Below are 19,426 nucleotides of genomic sequence, written 5' to 3' on the forward strand. Positions count from 1 at the left end.
TCATTTAGATCACTTATTCTCACTTGCATGTGTGCACACTCTCTCTGCTCTAATAAAACTGCATAAGACAGGGTTAAACCCGTGGCCAAGTGGCTGCAGGTTGAGATTACTCTGTTCAGCAACACTTTTACAAGGGCAGAATAATTTAAATGAGCTAAAAACCACTTCAACTATAATATCAGTTGATGCCAACCCAGGCAGCATGAATACAATGAGAATTCTGCCTGTCCATCTAGTTAGTAACCCCAAAAGAAAAGGAGATAACTTGTCCTAAATGCATAACTTGTCCTAAATGCAACCATTTTATTTTTTCTAAGTGTTCACAAATTAGGAGTCCTCGAATTGGGCTAATGACTGATACCAAATCTCCTGGCCTGCAATTTCAGCAATACATTCCCTCCCCACTCCTTTGGGAAAAAAAAAAAAAAAAAAAAAAGACCAGGATAATATTTGTTCATGTTCAGCCTCTGGCGTCTCCTTGTAAGCAGGGAATTTGTTTAGTTGGTTTTTTCATTGCTCTAATGTTTCTGGGAACATAGTAGGCACTCTATGTATTTTTTGAGTGAGTGATGAATGCCTTTAACAAAGATTTCTCTCATGACCACTTTTACTATGTATTTTGGTAATAACTGTCACCTGCTAACTTGTACCTGTCCATCAGCCTTTATCTTAAATGTCACTTACCTCCAGAACCCTTCCTGATTCCCTGCACTGCACTAGGTTAGGTGCTCCTGAGCTCTTTCACACCAATCTTATTACTGATAAAAGCACATGATGGAAATTTCCACGTTTATTTACTGTGTTCACCTTTGCATCTCCAATCCTAAACTCAGTGCCCATCACGCAGTAGGTGCTTAATCAGCATTTGTTGAATAAATGAAGTAAATTGGGATAGAATTTGTCTCTGAAGGCAAGAACTCATTCAACATAGCCAGTATTCTTGTACTACCTGTTCACATTTCTTGACTTTTAAGTCGTTGTCTTCTTTTCTTAAAAAAAAAAAAAGAACTCTAGTGAGGCATAATTTACATATCATAAATTTCATCCATTAAATTCTTCTTTTTTTTTTTTGTCTCTGGTTTTCTGTGTTAAGGTCATTTTTCTGATGGTTAAAAAGAAAAGAGAAGTGGAATTTAGTGAGACTTTGGGTAGAGACTATATTCCTAGAGCCCAATTTACTAAGATTTATAGTTGTTTTACTTTTCTATTGTGACCATAAGCAAATTAACCTCTCTAAGTCTTGGATTCTGATCTGTAAAACTGCACTAATAAGAGTTTCTTCGTTGGGTACTCTGAGGATTAAATGAGATGACATGCAAAAGATCTGATCCATTGCAGAGGTAATAGCTCCAAAAATGTATATTCCCTCCCTTCTCTCTTGTCATCTGTTAACCTTGGACTCCCTAAACAGGAGGTCTGCTCTTTCACCATTATTATTTTGTTCTGAGCACATTTTAAGAAATACCTGACCTTCTGGCTTCCTTAGTATTTGTGCAAGCCCCACGTCATTCACAGGTTTAGCTTTCCTTGCACTATTCTTACAGATTTTTGTCCCCCTTTTGATTCATCCTTCGTCATGTGCCTTCTCTCTTCATCTTTTGACTATGCTAGTAGGAAAAACAAATCCCACCTGAGATCATTAGAAAACAGTGGTTTCTTTAGTTGCCATTCCCTTTCTTCTTCACTGTATATATATACCTTTTTTTTTAACTCGGACTTTTATTTTTCAAAGCCTCCCATTCTTTTACAAATGCTTTTCCTTTTCTATCTTTTCGTCTCAAAATCATACCTGTCCTTTCCCTGGATCTGTTTCCTCACGTCTCCCACCGCCTGCCTGTTTGTTTTACGCTCACATCCCCCACGTTGCTACCGCTTCCCCATGACCAACCAGTTCTTCCCCGGGAGTCACGTTACATCAGTATTACTAATGCACAATCCGATATTATATTCCAGACTATGTTTTATTCTAGGCAGTCAATTAAAAACGAACCTCGCTGCTGGTTTTATTTAACATGGAGGACGATTTCTCTAAGGTCAAATGCAAACTGCTGCGAGATTTGGGAGACATGTATTCATATTTATGTTAAACGTATACCTGTTGAATTTGGGCTTTTTCTCAACGCTGCAGAAACGCTGAGCTTTCGGGTAATTGGGGTACTAAAAAGGAAGGATTCCCAAAAACTTCGCAAAAAATTAGACTCCATCAAAACGACTTATCTATACACTCAAAGAATACCGACCAACAAAACCCATCTCCACAACCAACAGTTCATCTCACCAGCAAGCGAGATTGCAAGGTTTGGGGACCTGGCCGTACCACTGTGCGCTGCGCATAGGGGGGGTTCTTGCCAATTTGGCTGAGACTGACCGTTTCCCCCTCTTTGGTTTTGCCCCGATTCCCCCTGCGCAGGCACCTACAGTGCGTCAGGCCGGCGCTTTATAGAGGCAGCCTGGGCGGCGCCGCTGGCTGTTTTTCCTCTTCTCTGGGCTTGTGGCTCTTTCCTTGTTCTGCGAAGATGCAACTCAAACCCATGGAGATTAATCCCGAGGTGAGCATCAGGTGCACCTTGGTCCGGGGAGTGCAGGAGTGAGGGTCAGCCCTCGCCAGGTAGCCTTATCACTGACTGGTTTAATTTTTGTATTTTCTTTGCATTGCCTTTCAGATGCTGAACAAAGTGAGTGATGTTACTTCTGTTCGCCTCCACCTGGAGCGCCGAGGCAGAGGCGCCCACGGGCTCCGGCTGCTTCACAGGGACGTAGCTGCGCCCTGCGCGCTCCAGAGGCGAAGGGCTGGGGCGCGGTCGGGACGCCCTCCCTCTGCCCCTGCATCGGGGGTGGGAGTGAGGGGGTGACTCTGCGAAACCAGGCAGGGGTGGGGTTGCAGGAGGAGGAGGAGGAGGAGGAGGAGGAGGATGCGAGCGCTGGGCCGAGGTCCCGAGGGAATGGCGCGCGCGGGCCGCACGGATTTTTGTGCCCGGGCTTCGCGGGAGCCACGTGTGGGCCGCGCTTTGTGCTGTATCATCGCGCCGGCAGGGAGGGGGGCGGGGACTCCAGGCACGCTTTGGGGGCACAGAGGGTGCGGAGACGGCCTCGCCTTTCGGCTGGTGTCCATCACTCGCCTGTCTCCACGCCCCTGGCCTCCTTGTTTCCTCTCCGCAGGTGCTGGCCCGACTGGGGGTCGCCGGCCAGTGGCGCTTCGTGGACGTGCTGGGGCTGGAGGAGGAGGCTTTGAGCTCAGTGCCTTCTCCTGCTTGCGCGCTGCTGCTGCTGTTTCCCCTCACCGCCCAGGTAAGCTGTGGGGCCCGGGATTCGCGGGCTTCGGACGGTGCGCACAGCTCCCTAACCGGAGTGGCGTTAAGGACCCTGTAGACTCCCGTCGCCCCTCCCCATCTGGCCTGGGCGCCCAGACCTGGTCAAATTGCCCCTCCCTGTGGGGGAAGGGAGGGAGGAGCCCGCACTTTCGTGGTACCTACTCATTGGAGCTCTTGTAATAGAGTTTATTGCCTCTTCGCTCATCCATCCAACATTGCATTAAATTTGGAAGAGAAGCAGCATCTCAGTTTCATCATCCCAGTTATCCAGGGAAATAATCCTACTCATGAGTTTGCGTGAACCTAGGCTTTTCTGAGCCTTTCACTCCAAGGCATGGCTCGTTGTTTCCCTGTAAGGGCTGTCACCTGTTGGTGTATTGTTTGCTTCTCAGACTCCCATCTAGCTATTAAATGGAGGGGGACAGGCTTACCTAAACCACCTCCGCTGCCTGGGTCTCCTGTGAACTCCGGGTTCTTCCCACTCCCTGCAGTGTGCACACTTGGATTTTAGCCTCTTCAATGTGCTTTTTAAAAAAGGTTAATAATTTGTGTATGGTGCCTGTGTAGGAACGTCTTTTCACCTCTCTTATCCTCTTCTTTGGCCTTGTAGCTAAATGAAATAGGTGGGTATTGGAGTAATCTTGGAAGCATCGTTTCATTTCCCTTTATATGGTCTTCGTCCTATAAGTGTGCATGGATATATATACAGGGGTGCCACAAAAATGTACATGAGTGGACACTTTGGTCAGTGTTGCCCAAGCAGTAGTTCACCGTAACCAGAAGTGTCTGGACGCTGATGGCAACCACTTTGAGCACCTCCTGTAATTGCAGGAGTCAAACGTGACTTGTATTCATTTTTTATTATCAGTATATATTGAGTATTACAATTTTAATAGAGTTTTCCTTTCTTAAAATGTGTATGTATTTTTTTGGCACGCTATGTATATACCTCAAAGACTGAGCATCAGATATAAAAAGGTAGCTGGAATAATTGTTGTCATGGGCTGTATGGAATTCCACTAATTAGCAAGGTATTGTCTATCTCCTGATTTGCAAGGTACTGTCTATCTCCACTTGACCCCTGATTTGGGAGTGGTTGAAATGTCCTTTAGCAAAACTTGAGGCATTCACATTTCGGGCATCATTCCAAGCAGTGAGCTTAACTGAAGCACCATCCTAAGGCTACATGTTCTAGAAGCATCCTCAACATAAATTAAGCCCTGTGGGCAGTTCCAGGCATTCCTCCTGTAAATGGGCCAAATATCTGTGGGTTAAAAACCCTTATTAAAGCTATTAAGATAATCCCACTGACGTGTTTCTTATTGCCAAAACCTTTACTTAGGTAAAAACGGAGCTGCCAGATAATTGCAAGTCAAATTAGCTTCCCTGTTGACCAGATCAAATGCAATTTCTCTCTGGTTTGAGCCCTTCACAGAGCTTTCTTATTAGAGCAACCATGATGACTCGGAGGTTTTGAGCAGCTCTCAGAGGCAAGGCCTCTGGGAGGCAGTGCTGCAGCGTGTTTGTCTTTCAGAAGCCCACTGCTCTCCTTTTGCTGGATCAAGTGGGTCTTATTAGAGAACATTGTGGTTTGAATGTTTTATGTTTGTAAGAGCTGGATACTTAGTCCTTTAACTCCAGTTCAGTCTTACCAGATTTATTGAGCACCTGTTCTGCGACACACGGAAGCAAATTTAAAGAGAAGTTGAGGTTTTTTGGGTTGACTTCCAAACTAATGTTAATTTACAGAGCATCTGATTTTGTCCAAGAATACTATGAACTACTAAATGGACCACTTCGAAAACATTAATTTGAAGTGATAATGAAATACTTACAGAAGTGTCTCCATGCAAGTGCTCAAACAACCCTAAAGGACAGTGTTATCCCATTAAAAAAAAAAAAAATTAACCTAGGAAAGTAAAAAGCCTTAATAGTCAATAAGTAACTCAATTCAAGGATATGGTAGATACATGATGCTAAAACTCTACTAGTTGGAGTTTAAATTGATCTGGTGGGACAACAGATCATATTCCTCTAATGGTGCCATAGACCGGGCTTAGGCTTCAATCGCATGTAATGAAGGCTACTAGAACTGGAAATATACTTCTGGTGTTCTGTCTAAATTATACTGGTTATGGGAAATGAGTGTTTCTATCGCATTAGCACCCTGCTTTTAACTGAGAAGTCACATCTGTAAGGTCTTTAAAACTTGTTAGTGAAAAGTTGAGACAAGCCCACTAAGTTACTGTACAAAGAGCTAATGGATACTTTGAGGAAAACTACCTCTAGTCATTTGTTTACTGGTCTGTACCACCCCACACCCACCCCCCTGTAATCCTCAAACTGCATAGTTGGTGGGGACGAAGAAGTGTCATAGAGGAGGAGGAGCTTTTGTGGAATCACAGCCAGCACCCTAGACTTAAAATTGTCTTTCCTTCCTAAAAAAGAGAGGGAATAATTTTTTTAAATTGCTCCTTTCAACAGTTAAGGCTTGTTTTGTTTTTGAAGAGAAGTATACTTGGATAGAATTGATAGAACTTTAAAGAATGGTGGGATATAAACTCACTGATGTTCTTGTGGGGTGTTAAATTGAACAAAGCTTGATTGGGATGCCCATGTGAAATAGTCATTGTTGGTGTTAAAGGAAGAAAACTATGTGGCTCTTTACGTTTCTATTTAAGATCCTTACCTTATATAATGAACTTGTCTGTTTTTCTGATTTCCTGACACCATCCATTTGTAGCTAAAAGGTTGCAGTGGTGTCTAGACAAAGCCTTGGGCAATATCCAAGGCTGTTACTGCACTGCAGCATCAGGGTGGAGTCTCAGAGGCTCTCAGAACCCCACGGGCTGGCGTGGGTGTGGGAGGCAGACAGGCCATTCTCTGGGCATTGGCCAGCATCTAGCACCAAGGCTTCTGGTCACACATCCTACTTGTGTTTCCATTTAGGTGGTAGAACTTGCTGTGCTACCATCTGTTCTTCGCATTCTCATTTTGAGACGTTAATATGTTTCTTACATTCTTAGCACGAGAACTTCAGGAAAAAACAGATTGAAGAACTAAAAGGACAAGAAGTCAGCCCTAAAGTGTACTTCATGAAGCAGACCATTGGGAACTCCTGTGGTACCATTGGACTTATACACGCAGTAGCCAATAATCAAGACAAACTGGAATTTGGTACGTGTGAGTTTTGAGGCCGGTCATCCTCTAGTTGACCTCTGGTATAGCCGTACCTCTTCATTCCAAAGCCCCAAGGGTCTATTCAGCAAAGTCATTACTTTCAAAACTTTTGAAACCTACTTAGCCAGATATAATCAGTGGGTGTGTTCTTGTTTCTCTGTTTTGAGAGAAGGGAGCTCATTTTCTAAGAAGCATGGGCTGGCTTCTTCCACCTGGAGAGGAAGCGTGAGTGATAGGCAGTTGTGCTCTTCCCTTTGCAGGCAGCTTAGATGGGCCTGAGGTGAAGGATAAAAGGCTTCACTTGAGGGCTGATTATTATTCTGATTCTCATGTTCCTGTTCAATTCTCAACAATTCTGAAGAATTAGGGATCAACAGTTAGGACCTGTCTTTAATGGTTCTGTGTCTCCTAAGCAACAAGAGGACCAAAACAGCTTAGAGCAGCTGGGCACAGCTAGTGTGAAGGTTTTGCAGGGAAGTTTAGCAGCAGGTTGAAACCTTGGAAGAACTAACTGAACAACGTCAGGTCAGGGGCTTTCGCCCACCTTCAGTGGGGGCTGTGGAGAATGCAGAAGAAATGAGTGCGTCTCAGCCCTTAAGTTTATCAGAGGCACAACTAACAGCACTAAAATATGTCAAAATACATGGCTGTTATGTCTGATTTAGGCCTGGGGTCAGCAAACTTGCTTGAAAGACCAGAGAGTAAATAGTTAAGGCTTGAGGACCATATGGTCACTGCCCTAAAATCTCGATTTGAGAACTGTTATTAGATGAGAATATTAGTGCAAAAGCAGCCATAGACAAGATGGAAACCAACAGATGTGGCTGTGTTTGAATAAAACTTTTTTTACCAAAATAGATGGCAGTAATCTGATTTAGACAATGGGTGGGGTGGCCAAGGATTGAATAATTTCAACTAATGGTCCACACTGTTGCTTGTAGCAGGTCACATAATTTTTTTTTATTTTTTTTTAACAAGGGAAGTGTGGCCAAGACACTATCTACTACTGGTATACTTTTGAAATTAAAAAAAAAAAAAGGCCTGGCCATAAATACCCAGATCTTCTAGAAGTTTCTTTTTCAAGTATTAACTTGACTGAGCCATGTTAAAAAGTTGTATGTAGCTTGGTCCTTTCTATTTCTTCTGCAGTAAATCTCACTTCGTTTCGAGTACTATATTCTTGAGGTCAGCAGAGAGATGGTGATTCTTTTGTAACCTTGGTCGTGATGGTGCCAAAGGCTTAGTTTGAATCATAGCCCTCCTCATCAAGTTCAGGGGATTCCTATCACTTCCAGATTTTGATGGTCCCAATTTAACATATTTACCTTTTTTTAACTTTGGAGCTGAAAGTTCAAATTGAAGTCTTTTGAACTATAAGTTGCTCTTGCTCTCGCTGTGTAGTCAGTGTCTCCTAGACTTAGCCACACTGACTGAGCAACAGCAAAACACTTACCCCAGCTCTCAGCCAGTCAGTTGTTTCTAGGCCAGCCTATTTGGCTCTTCACATTTCTATTTAAGAGTCTTAGGTGAATGTCTGTCTGGATAACTGTATTGCTAAGCTTGCATTTTCTCCCCTGACGTGAAAATTTTGGATTGACAGCTGTTATTAGATTAGAATGTTATTGTTGCATATGTGTGCAAAACACATGAACCGTGTGTTGCCAAATTCTGTAGATACAGCAATAGACAAGACAGTCCTGTCTTTATGACCCTGAAATTTCTCACAAATATGTGTTACAAATGGATAAGTGCTATGACAAAGTGATGACAAGAGATTTGAGAGATGACTCTGAGGTAGAGGTCAAAGGGGCTGGGGAGCAGCCAGGAGAGAAGGCTTGGCACCTGGGAGGGATGCAGAGTTCTCTGGTTTGAATGCGCAGAGTGGAGAGTGGTGGGAACAAAGCTGGGGAAGAAGGGACAATTCATCCCGTCCTTGGAGGCCGTAGTAAAGATTCAGGTCCCTCAACACAACTGACCAGCTGTGCACCAGCTTCAATCAGCAATAATGTGCATCCATTTGCATTATTTTATCTTTTTTTTTTTTTTAAAGAGGATGGGTCAGTCCTGAGACAGTTTCTTTCTGAAACGGAGAAGTTGTCCCCTGAAGACAGAGCAAAATGCTTTGAAAAGAATGAGGTAGGAAGAGAACTTCCAGAGCATCGCTTTTCAGTAACTCGGGGAAGTTTTTGTGCTAAGGATTCTCTTTTCCACAGGCCATTCAGGCAGCCCATGACGCCGTGGCTCAGGAAGGCCAGTGTCGGGTAAGTGCAAATATAAATCAGAGCCAGGCTGTCAGATGCCACCTGTGTTTTCCCTAAAATATGTGCAGGAACCCACGTATGGAACACAGCAAATGTAGTTTTCCACCCACGGCCAATTAACACTGGGAAACTACTGGCATAATGCTTTGACCAGACCGTTTTATAAAAATGGCTCTCAGAAATCTCACTGGCAGTTGACAGAGTCTTGAGTAAATTCAAACTAATAGTATTTTATTTAGATCCAGATGAGTAAGAGGGTAACACGGCTTCTAGTAATTGAGCATTTTAGATATTCTTCTTACAGACTGTTGGGGAGGTGTAGCAACAGTAAGATACCAACAAGGACTGACAATTTCCAGAATGCTTATATGTACCATTCATCTGAACAGAGCCTTCTCGTCAACTGTTAAATGAGATTTAAGGCAGTGGTAGTGCCTCTATAATGATGGTTGGCTCTGCCACTTTCTAGTCTTTAGGTGGGATCCTTACCCTTCCTAAACCTTAATTTCCTCCTCGGTAAAAAGCAAGTCAAAGAGTTCTGACAGTCTACCTTAATGGGCTTAGTTAGATTAGGGCCTAGTAGCTAGGAAATACATAAATATTAGCTATAATAATTTAAAAGATATACAAGTCGGTGTAATCATACTTATTACATATTACATTTACTTTTAACAAATTAAGTTCTGCTTATTAAATACTCATTTCCAAAAACATTTCTTGGCTCTCTTCAGGTAGATGACAAAGTGAACTTTCATTTTATTCTGTTTAACAACGTGGATGGCCACCTCTATGAACTTGGTATGTTATATTCCATTTTTGGAATCTAATATAGTTTCATGCATTCTTGCCTACATAGTTCCTCTTACAGTACTGGCGTGCAACTTTACATCACTTAGTATATCATTGTTTAGGAAGCTGGAACAACCAGGGATTCTCATGCTGGTACTTAACCCTTTATCTTACCCATGGCCTCCTCCCCATGCAGCAGACCTGCGAATGAATGACTTGAGTCACAAACCAATAAAGAGACGAGATCAACCCCAGTTCAGGGCATGTGTATTCAGTTTTTCTCTTCCCATCTCCCACTATAGCACTGTCCATATAGGCTCTCTAATATCCTCCTTTTCAGATGAGGAATACTTTTGGGCAAAGATAAATGCCTAAGTATGACCTTGTTTATGTAAAAAGGATTTGGACATGTTGGAGTAATTTCTATTAACTGGTATATGGCAACAAAAAGTACTATCCACCTTGTCAGAGTTATACTCCTTGTATTAATGGAGAAAGACTTGCATCTGGGTTGTCTCAAGTCAGGACGCTGCCTATGGGCAAACAAAAGTAAAGGAGACTCAAGGCTAATCTCAGGAGATGGGGCACAAGCCCTTCAGCAACTAGGTTGTGCTTCTGTGATCTTGTTACTTGAGGATGAGAATTGCCTGGAATGGATATCTAGGAACACTTGCATCTCATTTCCAGTCTGTTCCTTCATCACGAGGCTTGCCTTTATGGGAGTGGCAGTGGTATTTGAAAGAACCTAAAATTTCCCTTTAAGCTAGACAAGCACAGTAGCCAGAAAACGTGCAGAGAAAATTGACATGCCTGGCTTCTCTGTTGTAGATGGACGAATGCCTTTCCCGGTGAACCATGGCACCAGCTCAGAGGACTTGCTGCTGCAGGTAAGCTTGGGAATCCATCTCCAGCAGGGCCCACATTTCTTTAGCCAAGTTGTCTGTTCTAAATGGCTGACATGTTTTTCAGTACAGCCAGCACCAATCTTGTGGGTTAATCGCATTCTTTGGGGCTTAACAAGCATCTTAGTAATTCTATCTACCTTATTTTATAACAAATAAAAAGCTCCTTTAGAGCAGCTGAGACTAATCTGTACCCTGTGCTGTCTTTAGTCCACAGTTAGAACTCGCCTGAAAGCCATTGCATTGCTTCTTTGTGGGATTAAGGTGACCATTTTCCTCTTGTCAGATTACATCGTAGCTAATGACTCATGAAACGGCAACCTGAGCCTTTCCTCGGCAACCTGAGCCTTTCCTCGTCCCTCCCAGACTGCTGAATTTGGGTCAGTTTTGTAGATAGTGTATTATGGATTCTGATTAGGTAGTTAACTTCAGGAGCATTTTCTTCCCACATGGCCCACTGTCATAGGATGAGAAACAGATTCAAACCATGCCTGATAAGAACTTTAAGATCCAGGGTCACTGTGGAACCATCCTGGTACAAGTGACTACAGAAACCTCTGAATTCTGGACCAGGCCTCTTCACCCTAAAAATGAGTCTCTACTGTTGAATCAGTTTGCTGTTACAAAGGAAAATTGCTTGTGATGAAATCAAAAAATGCTGTTAAGGTATAACGACTTCATTTGTAGTACTAGCAGCTAATCTTTTTTCAGCACCTGCTGTGTACAGTATGGGGGTCGGCAAACTTTTCTGGCTAAGAACCAGATAGAAGATGCTTTAGGCTTCCTGTGGCATGTGGCTCTGTTGCATGTATTTCAGTTCTGCTGTCTCAGCTACAAAACATCCCACAGACAATGGATAAATGAATGTGTGTGGCTGTTCTCCTGAAACTTCAGTCACAAAGATAGGCAGCCTCCTGGGTTTGGTCCACACGTTGCAGTTTGCTGACCCCTGTGCTGGGTGCTCTTCTGAGGGACTTACAACTTTTATAGAATCCTTCTAAGGATACGGTGAGGCAGGTATTATTATTATTCACATTTTACAGATGAGGAAACTGAGGTGCAGAGGTTAAGTGATGCCAGTGGTCAATGGCAGAACCATGGTTGAAATCTAGACTGTCTCTAGAGTCTGTGCTTTTACTCACTGTAAAATACTGCTTTTCTATCTAACCTGTCATTGGACCATCATATACCTGATGACCACACTGTGCTAGTTATGCCATTCTAGGAGGGAGGGTCACTTTGTCCAGTTCGCTGTCATACACACCTGAGATTAGTTGGAGCTAATTCTTGGATGCACAAAGAGTATATGAGATTAGTAATACAGAATGAGAACTAGACCTAGAGAAACAGGATGGGGGAAAATTTGTATGAGAGAGTCAGAATTTACTTGTGAGAGAGAGTAAGAACAGAGGCAAAATTTCTGGTCATGACACATTTGGGGACAGACTCTAGTCCTTTTAATGAAGCTCTAAGGTACATACTAACTCCTATCTAATACTAATACCATAAAATGTGCCCCATATAGGATACCTAAAACTTACCATGAGTAGAATTTATGAGGTGTGGGAAAGGTAAACTCTTTTGTTCAAAAAAATAAAAACCACTCAAATTAGAATCTCCTTTAAAATTAAATGAATATAAACCAGCATCATAAATAGTGAAAATTCATAAGTAAGGCTGGTTCTGTATGGTTAAAGATGTTTTAGGTTGTCTAAACTAGACACGAAATTAACTATTGCTAAGCCAGTGAGAAAATACAGAAACAACCCAGATATCCTAAACTTGAATGAATTTGTTGAATCATTGTGCAGGAAATGGCTGCACATTTGTGCCTCTCTTTAGAGGCACACACTTAATATTAAAAAGCGCTGGGTCCTATAGGAAAGTCGAGTAGGGGAAGGAAGGTCTGGAATATCAATATATTAAAAAATTCTAATAGAGAATAAAATGTAGGTATCAATCTAGACCCCGTTAGTTTTTATATGTGGTTCCAAAGCAGGACCGAAACACCGGCGTGGTGGTTGGCTTTTTAAGGCATCCCATTGAGTTGGTGATTTCTAGACTTTGGTTGCTAATGTTGCATGACAGTTCTGTGTCACAGTATTACTAGTCCTTTTAAAGGGCTTAAAATTAATGTGGTTTGTGGAGCTGTCTTTCCACTGGACTTTACAGATTGAACAGAGTGATTGATATTTTTGATCCCAAGGCATTTAAAACCTAGACTTGGGTACATAACTAATATAGACATACCTCGGAAATATTGAGGGTTTGATTCCAGACCTCTGTGATAAAGTGAGTATCGCAGTCAAGTAAGTTGTCATCGTTTTGCTGGTGGAGAGTCTTGCCTTCAATTTGTCAGAAATGCAAAATCTGTGATGAATAATAAAGCAAAATACAATAAAGAAATATAACTGTTGGGATTAATTTTCTTGTTACCAATCTTTGTAATCTAGGTCTTAGAATTAACACGTCACTCCAAAAATATCTAAGAAACCATCACATGTCTGTACCTGGAATACCAGGTAGTTAAACATTTAAGGTTGTTGTGTAAAATTTACTTGGAAGAAATTTGTCTCTACTGTGGGAATTTCTGAGTTAGGAGAACTTTTCCCTTATGGAAGAGAGATCAATTTCTATCTTGTTTCCATTTGAGGAAAAGAGCCCTAATAGTGTAGTTTTGTTGTCAAAACCAGGCACAAGGTGGGAGAAGCACAGGACATTCGGTGGAAGTAATAAAGGAGTCAAAGCTTTTGAAGTCAAATCTGTAATGCGGGTCCCTGCCCTTCCCATCACATGATTTTTTTTTCCTCTCTCGCCTTAAGCCCTGGCTTTCAAGTTTAGTGGGAAGTTTACAGTTGATCCGGGTGAACTTTGAGCATTAAGAGGCCTGACTGGTCCTTTCCTGTTGAAACTTTCATTCTGCGCCTTTGCTGTTTGGAAATTAATGACATCCCTTCTTTTCAGGATGCCGCCAAGGTCTGCAGAGAATTCACCGAGCGCGAGCAAGGGGAAGTGCGCTTCTCTGCCGTGGCCCTCTGCAAGGCTGCCTAATGCGCAATGGGAAGGCACTACGCTTTTTCCCTCTCTGCCCTTCACCGTGAAAATAGATCCCTACCAGTGCAGTCTTAAAATGCTTCAGTACTTGTAGAACACAGCTGTTCTCCTTTGGTTCGGCAGATAGGCTCTTACCCTCTACCACACCCAAGTGCTAGCAGATAGCAGAGCTCAGCTGTCGATTGAGCCAAGTTTGGTGTATGCTTCAGGTGGCGAAGCATTTCCCCTGTTGTATGTCTTGTATTTCAATATCTAATGCTTTAAATGGCTACTTTGGTTTGTGTCTATAAGTTAAGGCCTTGGATGTGGTTTAAATTGTCTGTCCTTAAAACAAATAAAACTTTTCTGCTGATAAGAGAGAAGCCTAAACTGGTTTTTATTTTCTGTTTTGCCTTCCCTCTAATATATCTCTAATTTTTTTGATAGTAATATATGTATACGTCTTCCATGTGAGTGACTCATATAGCACAGATAAGAAAATTACCATAAAGATATTACTAGTTTAGTGTCTCTAGACTTTTTAAAAATACATTTATATTACTACCGTGTTTCCCCAAAAATAAGACCTAACTGGGAAATAAGCCGTAGCATGATTTTTCAGGATGACATCCCTTGAACATAAGCCCTAATGCATCTTTTAGAGCAAAAGTTAATATAAGACCCGGTCTTATTTTCGGGGAAACACTGTATGTGTACCTGTAGACTTAAAAAATGTTTAAATATTTTGTAGAACAATTTTAGATTTACAGAAAAATTAAGACGATATTAGAGTTCCCATATACCATCATCTACTTCCCCTTTTGTTATATTACGGTGATGCATTCGTTATAATGAATGAAAAAATACTGATGTATTACTATTGATTAAAGTCCATAGCTTATTCAGATATCTTTAGTCTTAACCTCATGTCCTTTTTCTTTTCCAGGATACCACATTACGTTTTGTTACGTCTCATTAGGTTCCTCTTGGCTATGATAGTTCTGCAGACTTGGCCACGTTTTTGATTACCTTGACTGTTTTGAAGAGTACTGGTCAAGAATTTTGTAGGATGCTCCTATTGGGATTTGTCTCATGCTTTTCTCATAGTTAGATGAGGGCTAGGAGTTTCGGGGGAGGAAGACCACAGAGGTACAGTGCCATTTATATCACATATAAATGGTACGTACTATCAACATGATTTATCACTGTTGATGTTAACCTTGATCAATTGGCTGAGGTGACTTTTGCCAAGTTTCTCCACTAGAAAGTTTCTTTTCCCACCCCACCTCCTTCAATGCTGCACTTCTAGGTTTTCTCTATGCACAGCCCACACTTTAGGAGTAGGGAGTTGAATTATGCTCTGTTTCCTTGTGGTTTAAAGCTCTATAAATAACTTGCAGTTCTTTTGCAAGGGAGTTGTCTCATCTATTCAATCATGTCAGTATGAACTCACGGATATTTCTTTTATATTTTGTGTTATAACCCAGTACATTTTGTTGAAAGCATTCCAGCTTTGACTATTGAGAGCTATTTCTGTTGGCTCCTGTGTCCATTTGACATACCCAAATCAGGGTAAGGTTTTTGTTTGTTTTAGCAATTTCTTGCTTTCTAGAAATTAGGTGTTTTATTTAAACAAATGTGTTTGCCACTTCTTGTTAAGCATTACTATTTATAGATAACGATACACAAATATGTAATGTATAGGCTTTCATTAAAGATTAAGAGGCATTTGTTCTCAACAATTGATCCTTCAGGATGCCAGTTCCTTTCTAGTTAACAGGAATTAAGGGCAGTAGGGAAGAAATGCTATGCTTCCTGTTCTTACTGTGATCTTCACGGAAGAGCTTGATTCCGTCTGTTGCCAGGAGTCCAGATAACTTGGGTCTCAGCTGCCTTCAAGTTTTGAGCTCTGATTACTCTGATGATAATACCTGTGATTCCCACTTTTAAGTGAAGGACTTACTGGTTCCTAGGAGGAAAGTCATAACTACTGTTAACATTCTGTCAGTTTGGAAAACTATATGGTGATTCAGTTGATTCTACTTGAGTTGAAGCCAGAAGAATGCATTTTTTTATTCTAACTTGATGTGTGACTTCCATACAGTCATTTTGAAGATTGCCTTTAGGGAAAGGAAACAAAACAAGGCTTCTTTCTGCTAATAGGAGCTGGTAAAATGATGGCTTTGGGCCTTAGAAATGCAGCCACTTTTAGTGGTATAGTTTATAAGACTTGATACTTTATGTATGAGAAGCATATTAAGATGCTGTCATGCTTTAGCATGCCACACCATGTAAGATTATGCGACAGCTGATGCATGTGGGTGATTGCACCCCTGGAGGTGCAGAGAAATTTCAGTTTTACTGAGGAAATAGGTACAGAGGTTAGGAAACATGCCCAAGTTCTCACTGTTAATCACTAGGAAGCCAGATCTTAGACCACAGACTGACTCCCTAAAGGTAGCTAGCTAATTTGGGAGTCAATATAAGCTTTAGGGCTTATCAAACCTGTCTTTGACCTTCACTTCTGCCTGTCAGTAACTTTGGACAAAGGAATAACCCTCTCCCACATCTTCATTGTTTTATGTTAAACCAGACACAGAGTGAAGATGTCTTCGAAGGACCTGACCTCTAGAAGTTTCCATCTAGCACTAGCTTCTATTCTCCCTGAGGCCTCAGCCATGTATAATACAACACCAGGGTTACCATCCACTTTGTATTCCGGGTGAAGGCAGTACCCCCTGGAGTTAAGCAGGCCCTTGTTTCCCCAACAAGCCATCTTAATTGACGTCTTGGGTTTATCAAAGATTTATGTCAAGTTGGCTTATTCCTTAAAATGTTACTAGTCTTTGGCGATGAAAATGACTTTGTAATGCTTTCAACAGATAAAGCCACCGGATGCTAAGTACCCACCCTTTTTAACACCCCAAATGTCCAGCTGAGGAGCCTAATTTTCCATCTATTCAGTATAATACTTGGTCTGTTTTAAAGACCCAAGAACATGGGAAAATGTTTATGCATGAAACTAGTGGAATAGTTTTGTAAATGTGTATGCATATGTGCTTTAAAAAGGCAGGACCATAATAGTTAAATGTTTCCTTTATTCTAAGTTAAAGTTAGTCATCATATGGAATTGGTATCCCCATTTTTCGGATAGAAAACTAAGGCACAATGAAGCTGAAGAAACTTGCCCAAGGTTACTTGGCTAGTCAGGGATGTTGCTGAGCTTCAAACCCAAGCAGACTGGCTCTAAGAGCCGACAAGAATGATTATTGCTGGGCAAAGGTGGACCTAACCTAAGGTGAAGGAAGTTTAAGCTTTACGTCTCCTTCCAACATCCTGGCTTGTGTGTCCTTGTGAAATTTACCATTTCTCAAAAACATAGGTCCACTCCTGTCTTTGGGTATTGAGATTATGGGTGATTTTAACTTTATATTCTCATTTCCTAAACTTTCTAAAATTACTATATTTTATAATAAACAAGCTTAAGTTCCGCCGCCCCTCACCCCCCCCCACCCAGGACTGCAAATTCTGTAATGAGCTGCTGGTTAATTCTAGCTTACTTTCTTTTCTTTTCTTTTTTTTTTTTTTTAAATAACTGATTTATAACTGAAGTCAGTGCAACTTACTTTGTTTTCTGTCTTCGATGAGCTTCGTTCTTTCAATGGGGTCCATTGGAAGGCTACTTTAGAGCTTAAAATAATCGTTATGTTCTCTTAAACTCTAGCTTATTTGAATATGTTCCTTTTCCTGCACGCCCTGCCCTGTTAATGACTTGGCATGCTGATTTGGCAGTTACTTTGTCCCTTAAATGATTTTATCTTACTAATTCATTTGTATAATAGCATTAAGTTATTCACCTGGTTTCTTGACTTGGCATTACTGAGGACCAGGGTGTCGTTTGGCATAGCAGGGAAGAGTGGGTTGCTGGGAATTGCCTGTGTAGTCGGGCTGACTGGTGCATCCCCTAGAATGGGAGTGATAGGACGTCTCCCACAGGATTAGGAGCATCGAGCCAAGATAAGACACTAAGATAAGCTTAGTACATAGCGAGCGTGCCTTGAGTAACTATATTAATGTAAATGTAAGTACAGTGGAGTGTGTGTGTGTTTGAACCTATGAACAAAGAGAGAAGTAGAGAAGTCTCAGCAGCAGAAATAGTACGGATTATGTTTCCTTCTACTACTAAACATCTGGATTTGGACAATTTGCATCACTTGATGTTTTCCTTTCCATGGTTTGCAATCAATATTCTTTACCTGATTCAAAATCAGATTTTATATGAACATGTCTCCTAACTCTCTTAGGAATGAGGTGCTTGTTATAGCGTTAATCATTCTCTGGAAGGCAGGCTTGCTTTTTTAAATAGCTTACCTTAGTCTGATACATTTGTCAAATCAATGAAATGAACTAAGATTGATACATTATTATTAATGAACGTCCATACTTTATTCACATTTCTTTGGTATTCACCTAATGTCCTTTCTCTGTTCCAGAATCCCATGTAAGATTCTACATCCCAGGTGGTTGTCAGGTCTTGTTAGGTTCCTCTTGGCTGGGATTTAGTAACTAAAACCTATGGCGCTAACCCAACTTGCTGCTTTGGCTCCAGCTCCTGACAATTCTGCTTCGCCCTGCTCTCCTGGGGCTCTGCCTTCCGGGCAGCAGAGCTTTCTGGTTGAGAGCTGAGGGCTGTGCCATCAGCTGGGTGCCTTCACCAACATAACCCCCCAAAGCCTGATTTCCTCATCTGTGAGTGGGTTGGGTATTTACATCCCAGGGGTGTTGTGAGAACCACGTAAGAATGCATGTGAAGTTCTCAGGGAGGTGCCTGGAACCTAACAAATGCTATTGTGTTTAGTTTTATCATCACCTAGTCTTGTTGCGTCCTCTCCTTGTGTCTCCAGCCTAAATGCCAAGGTACCGAAGTGTCATTTCCCGAGATAGGTTCCATTTCCAAAATAACTTTTCCTGAAAGTTAACCTAATCCATGGCTCTCAGTCCATCAATGCTTCCGTCTTTGTCGTGGGAGGGGTACATCCTGGTTCCTAGAACAATATAAGTGTATTTACCCTCTTGTTGAGTACTGATTTTTAAGTGAATCATCTGAGTTTAACTTCCTAAGGACAGGAGTGTTTTGAAAAGGGAGATTCCTAGGGTGGTTTGCTTTTGTTGACATTAAGGTATTTCTAATCATTAGAGGAAATAACCTTTCCATGTCCAGTATTTGGGTATTTAAGTCCAAACGGAATGGCTAGTACCTGAATTCTCCATTTCACATCCCCAGTAACAGAAGACAAAAGCTTTATTCAAAACTATACCTATTGTGTCCAGTAGGTGTCAGCATAGGAAAGCTTATGGCGATTTTGCACCAAAGTAGATTTGAACAAAGTTGAACTGGGAAAGAAAAACCATTGATGATAGTGGCCTTTTCTGGGGAAGTGTGATAGTACTTGGACCTTCATTTTGGCCCAATTTTGGGCTGGACTAACCAGTCTTCATACAGTTTAATCAAAGTCAGCCATGTGAATTGTTTGTTGTGCTATTCATAATTTTGCCCAGGTTCCATTTTATCATAAAAATAGAAATGAACAGTAATAATTTCAAATCACATTTGTTAAATGAATGCTTCCTCTGCTGATGTTGAGTTAGACATTATCCCAAATACAATTGATTTGATACAATCAATTCTACATCTAGTACAACCTTGCTTTCAAATCCATCTTAACATTAGAAAATAGTGGAATTAATTGTATAATATTAAATTGTTATATCAGCTCTTTAGGAAAACATTTTTCATAACACTTCAGTTAAACAATATTTGTTTTATTTTCAAGTAGCTTCATCTAGACTGATTTGGCATTGCCATTAATAGAACTGCGTCTCGTCCCAACATTAACTCGTTGGGTGACATTAACCAATTCCCTTTTCCTTTTTTGGTCTCAGTTTTCCT

At 41.3% G+C, this 19,426-nt stretch overlaps 1 protein-coding gene across 1 annotated transcript; it reads left to right on the forward strand.

The window, feature by feature from the left end:
- The first annotated feature begins 2,501 nt into the window (after positions 1-2,501).
- UCHL1 (ubiquitin C-terminal hydrolase L1) lies at positions 2,502-13,859 on the forward strand. Its single transcript, XM_019751988.2, has 9 exons — positions 2,502-2,549; positions 2,664-2,675; positions 3,160-3,288; positions 6,338-6,488; positions 8,542-8,627; positions 8,705-8,752; positions 9,484-9,550; positions 10,370-10,428; positions 13,408-13,859. The coding sequence occupies exons 1-9, from the start codon at positions 2,517-2,519 to the stop codon at positions 13,492-13,494; spliced, it is 672 nt and encodes a 223-aa protein (XP_019607547.2). The 5' UTR covers positions 2,502-2,516; the 3' UTR covers positions 13,495-13,859.
- Positions 13,860-19,426: the final 5,567 nt, after the last annotated feature.

Source organism: Rhinolophus sinicus, linkage group LG02, assembly GCF_036562045.2.
Source record: "Rhinolophus sinicus isolate RSC01 linkage group LG02, ASM3656204v1, whole genome shotgun sequence".
NCBI classification, from domain to species: Eukaryota; Metazoa; Chordata; class Mammalia; order Chiroptera; family Rhinolophidae; genus Rhinolophus; species Rhinolophus sinicus.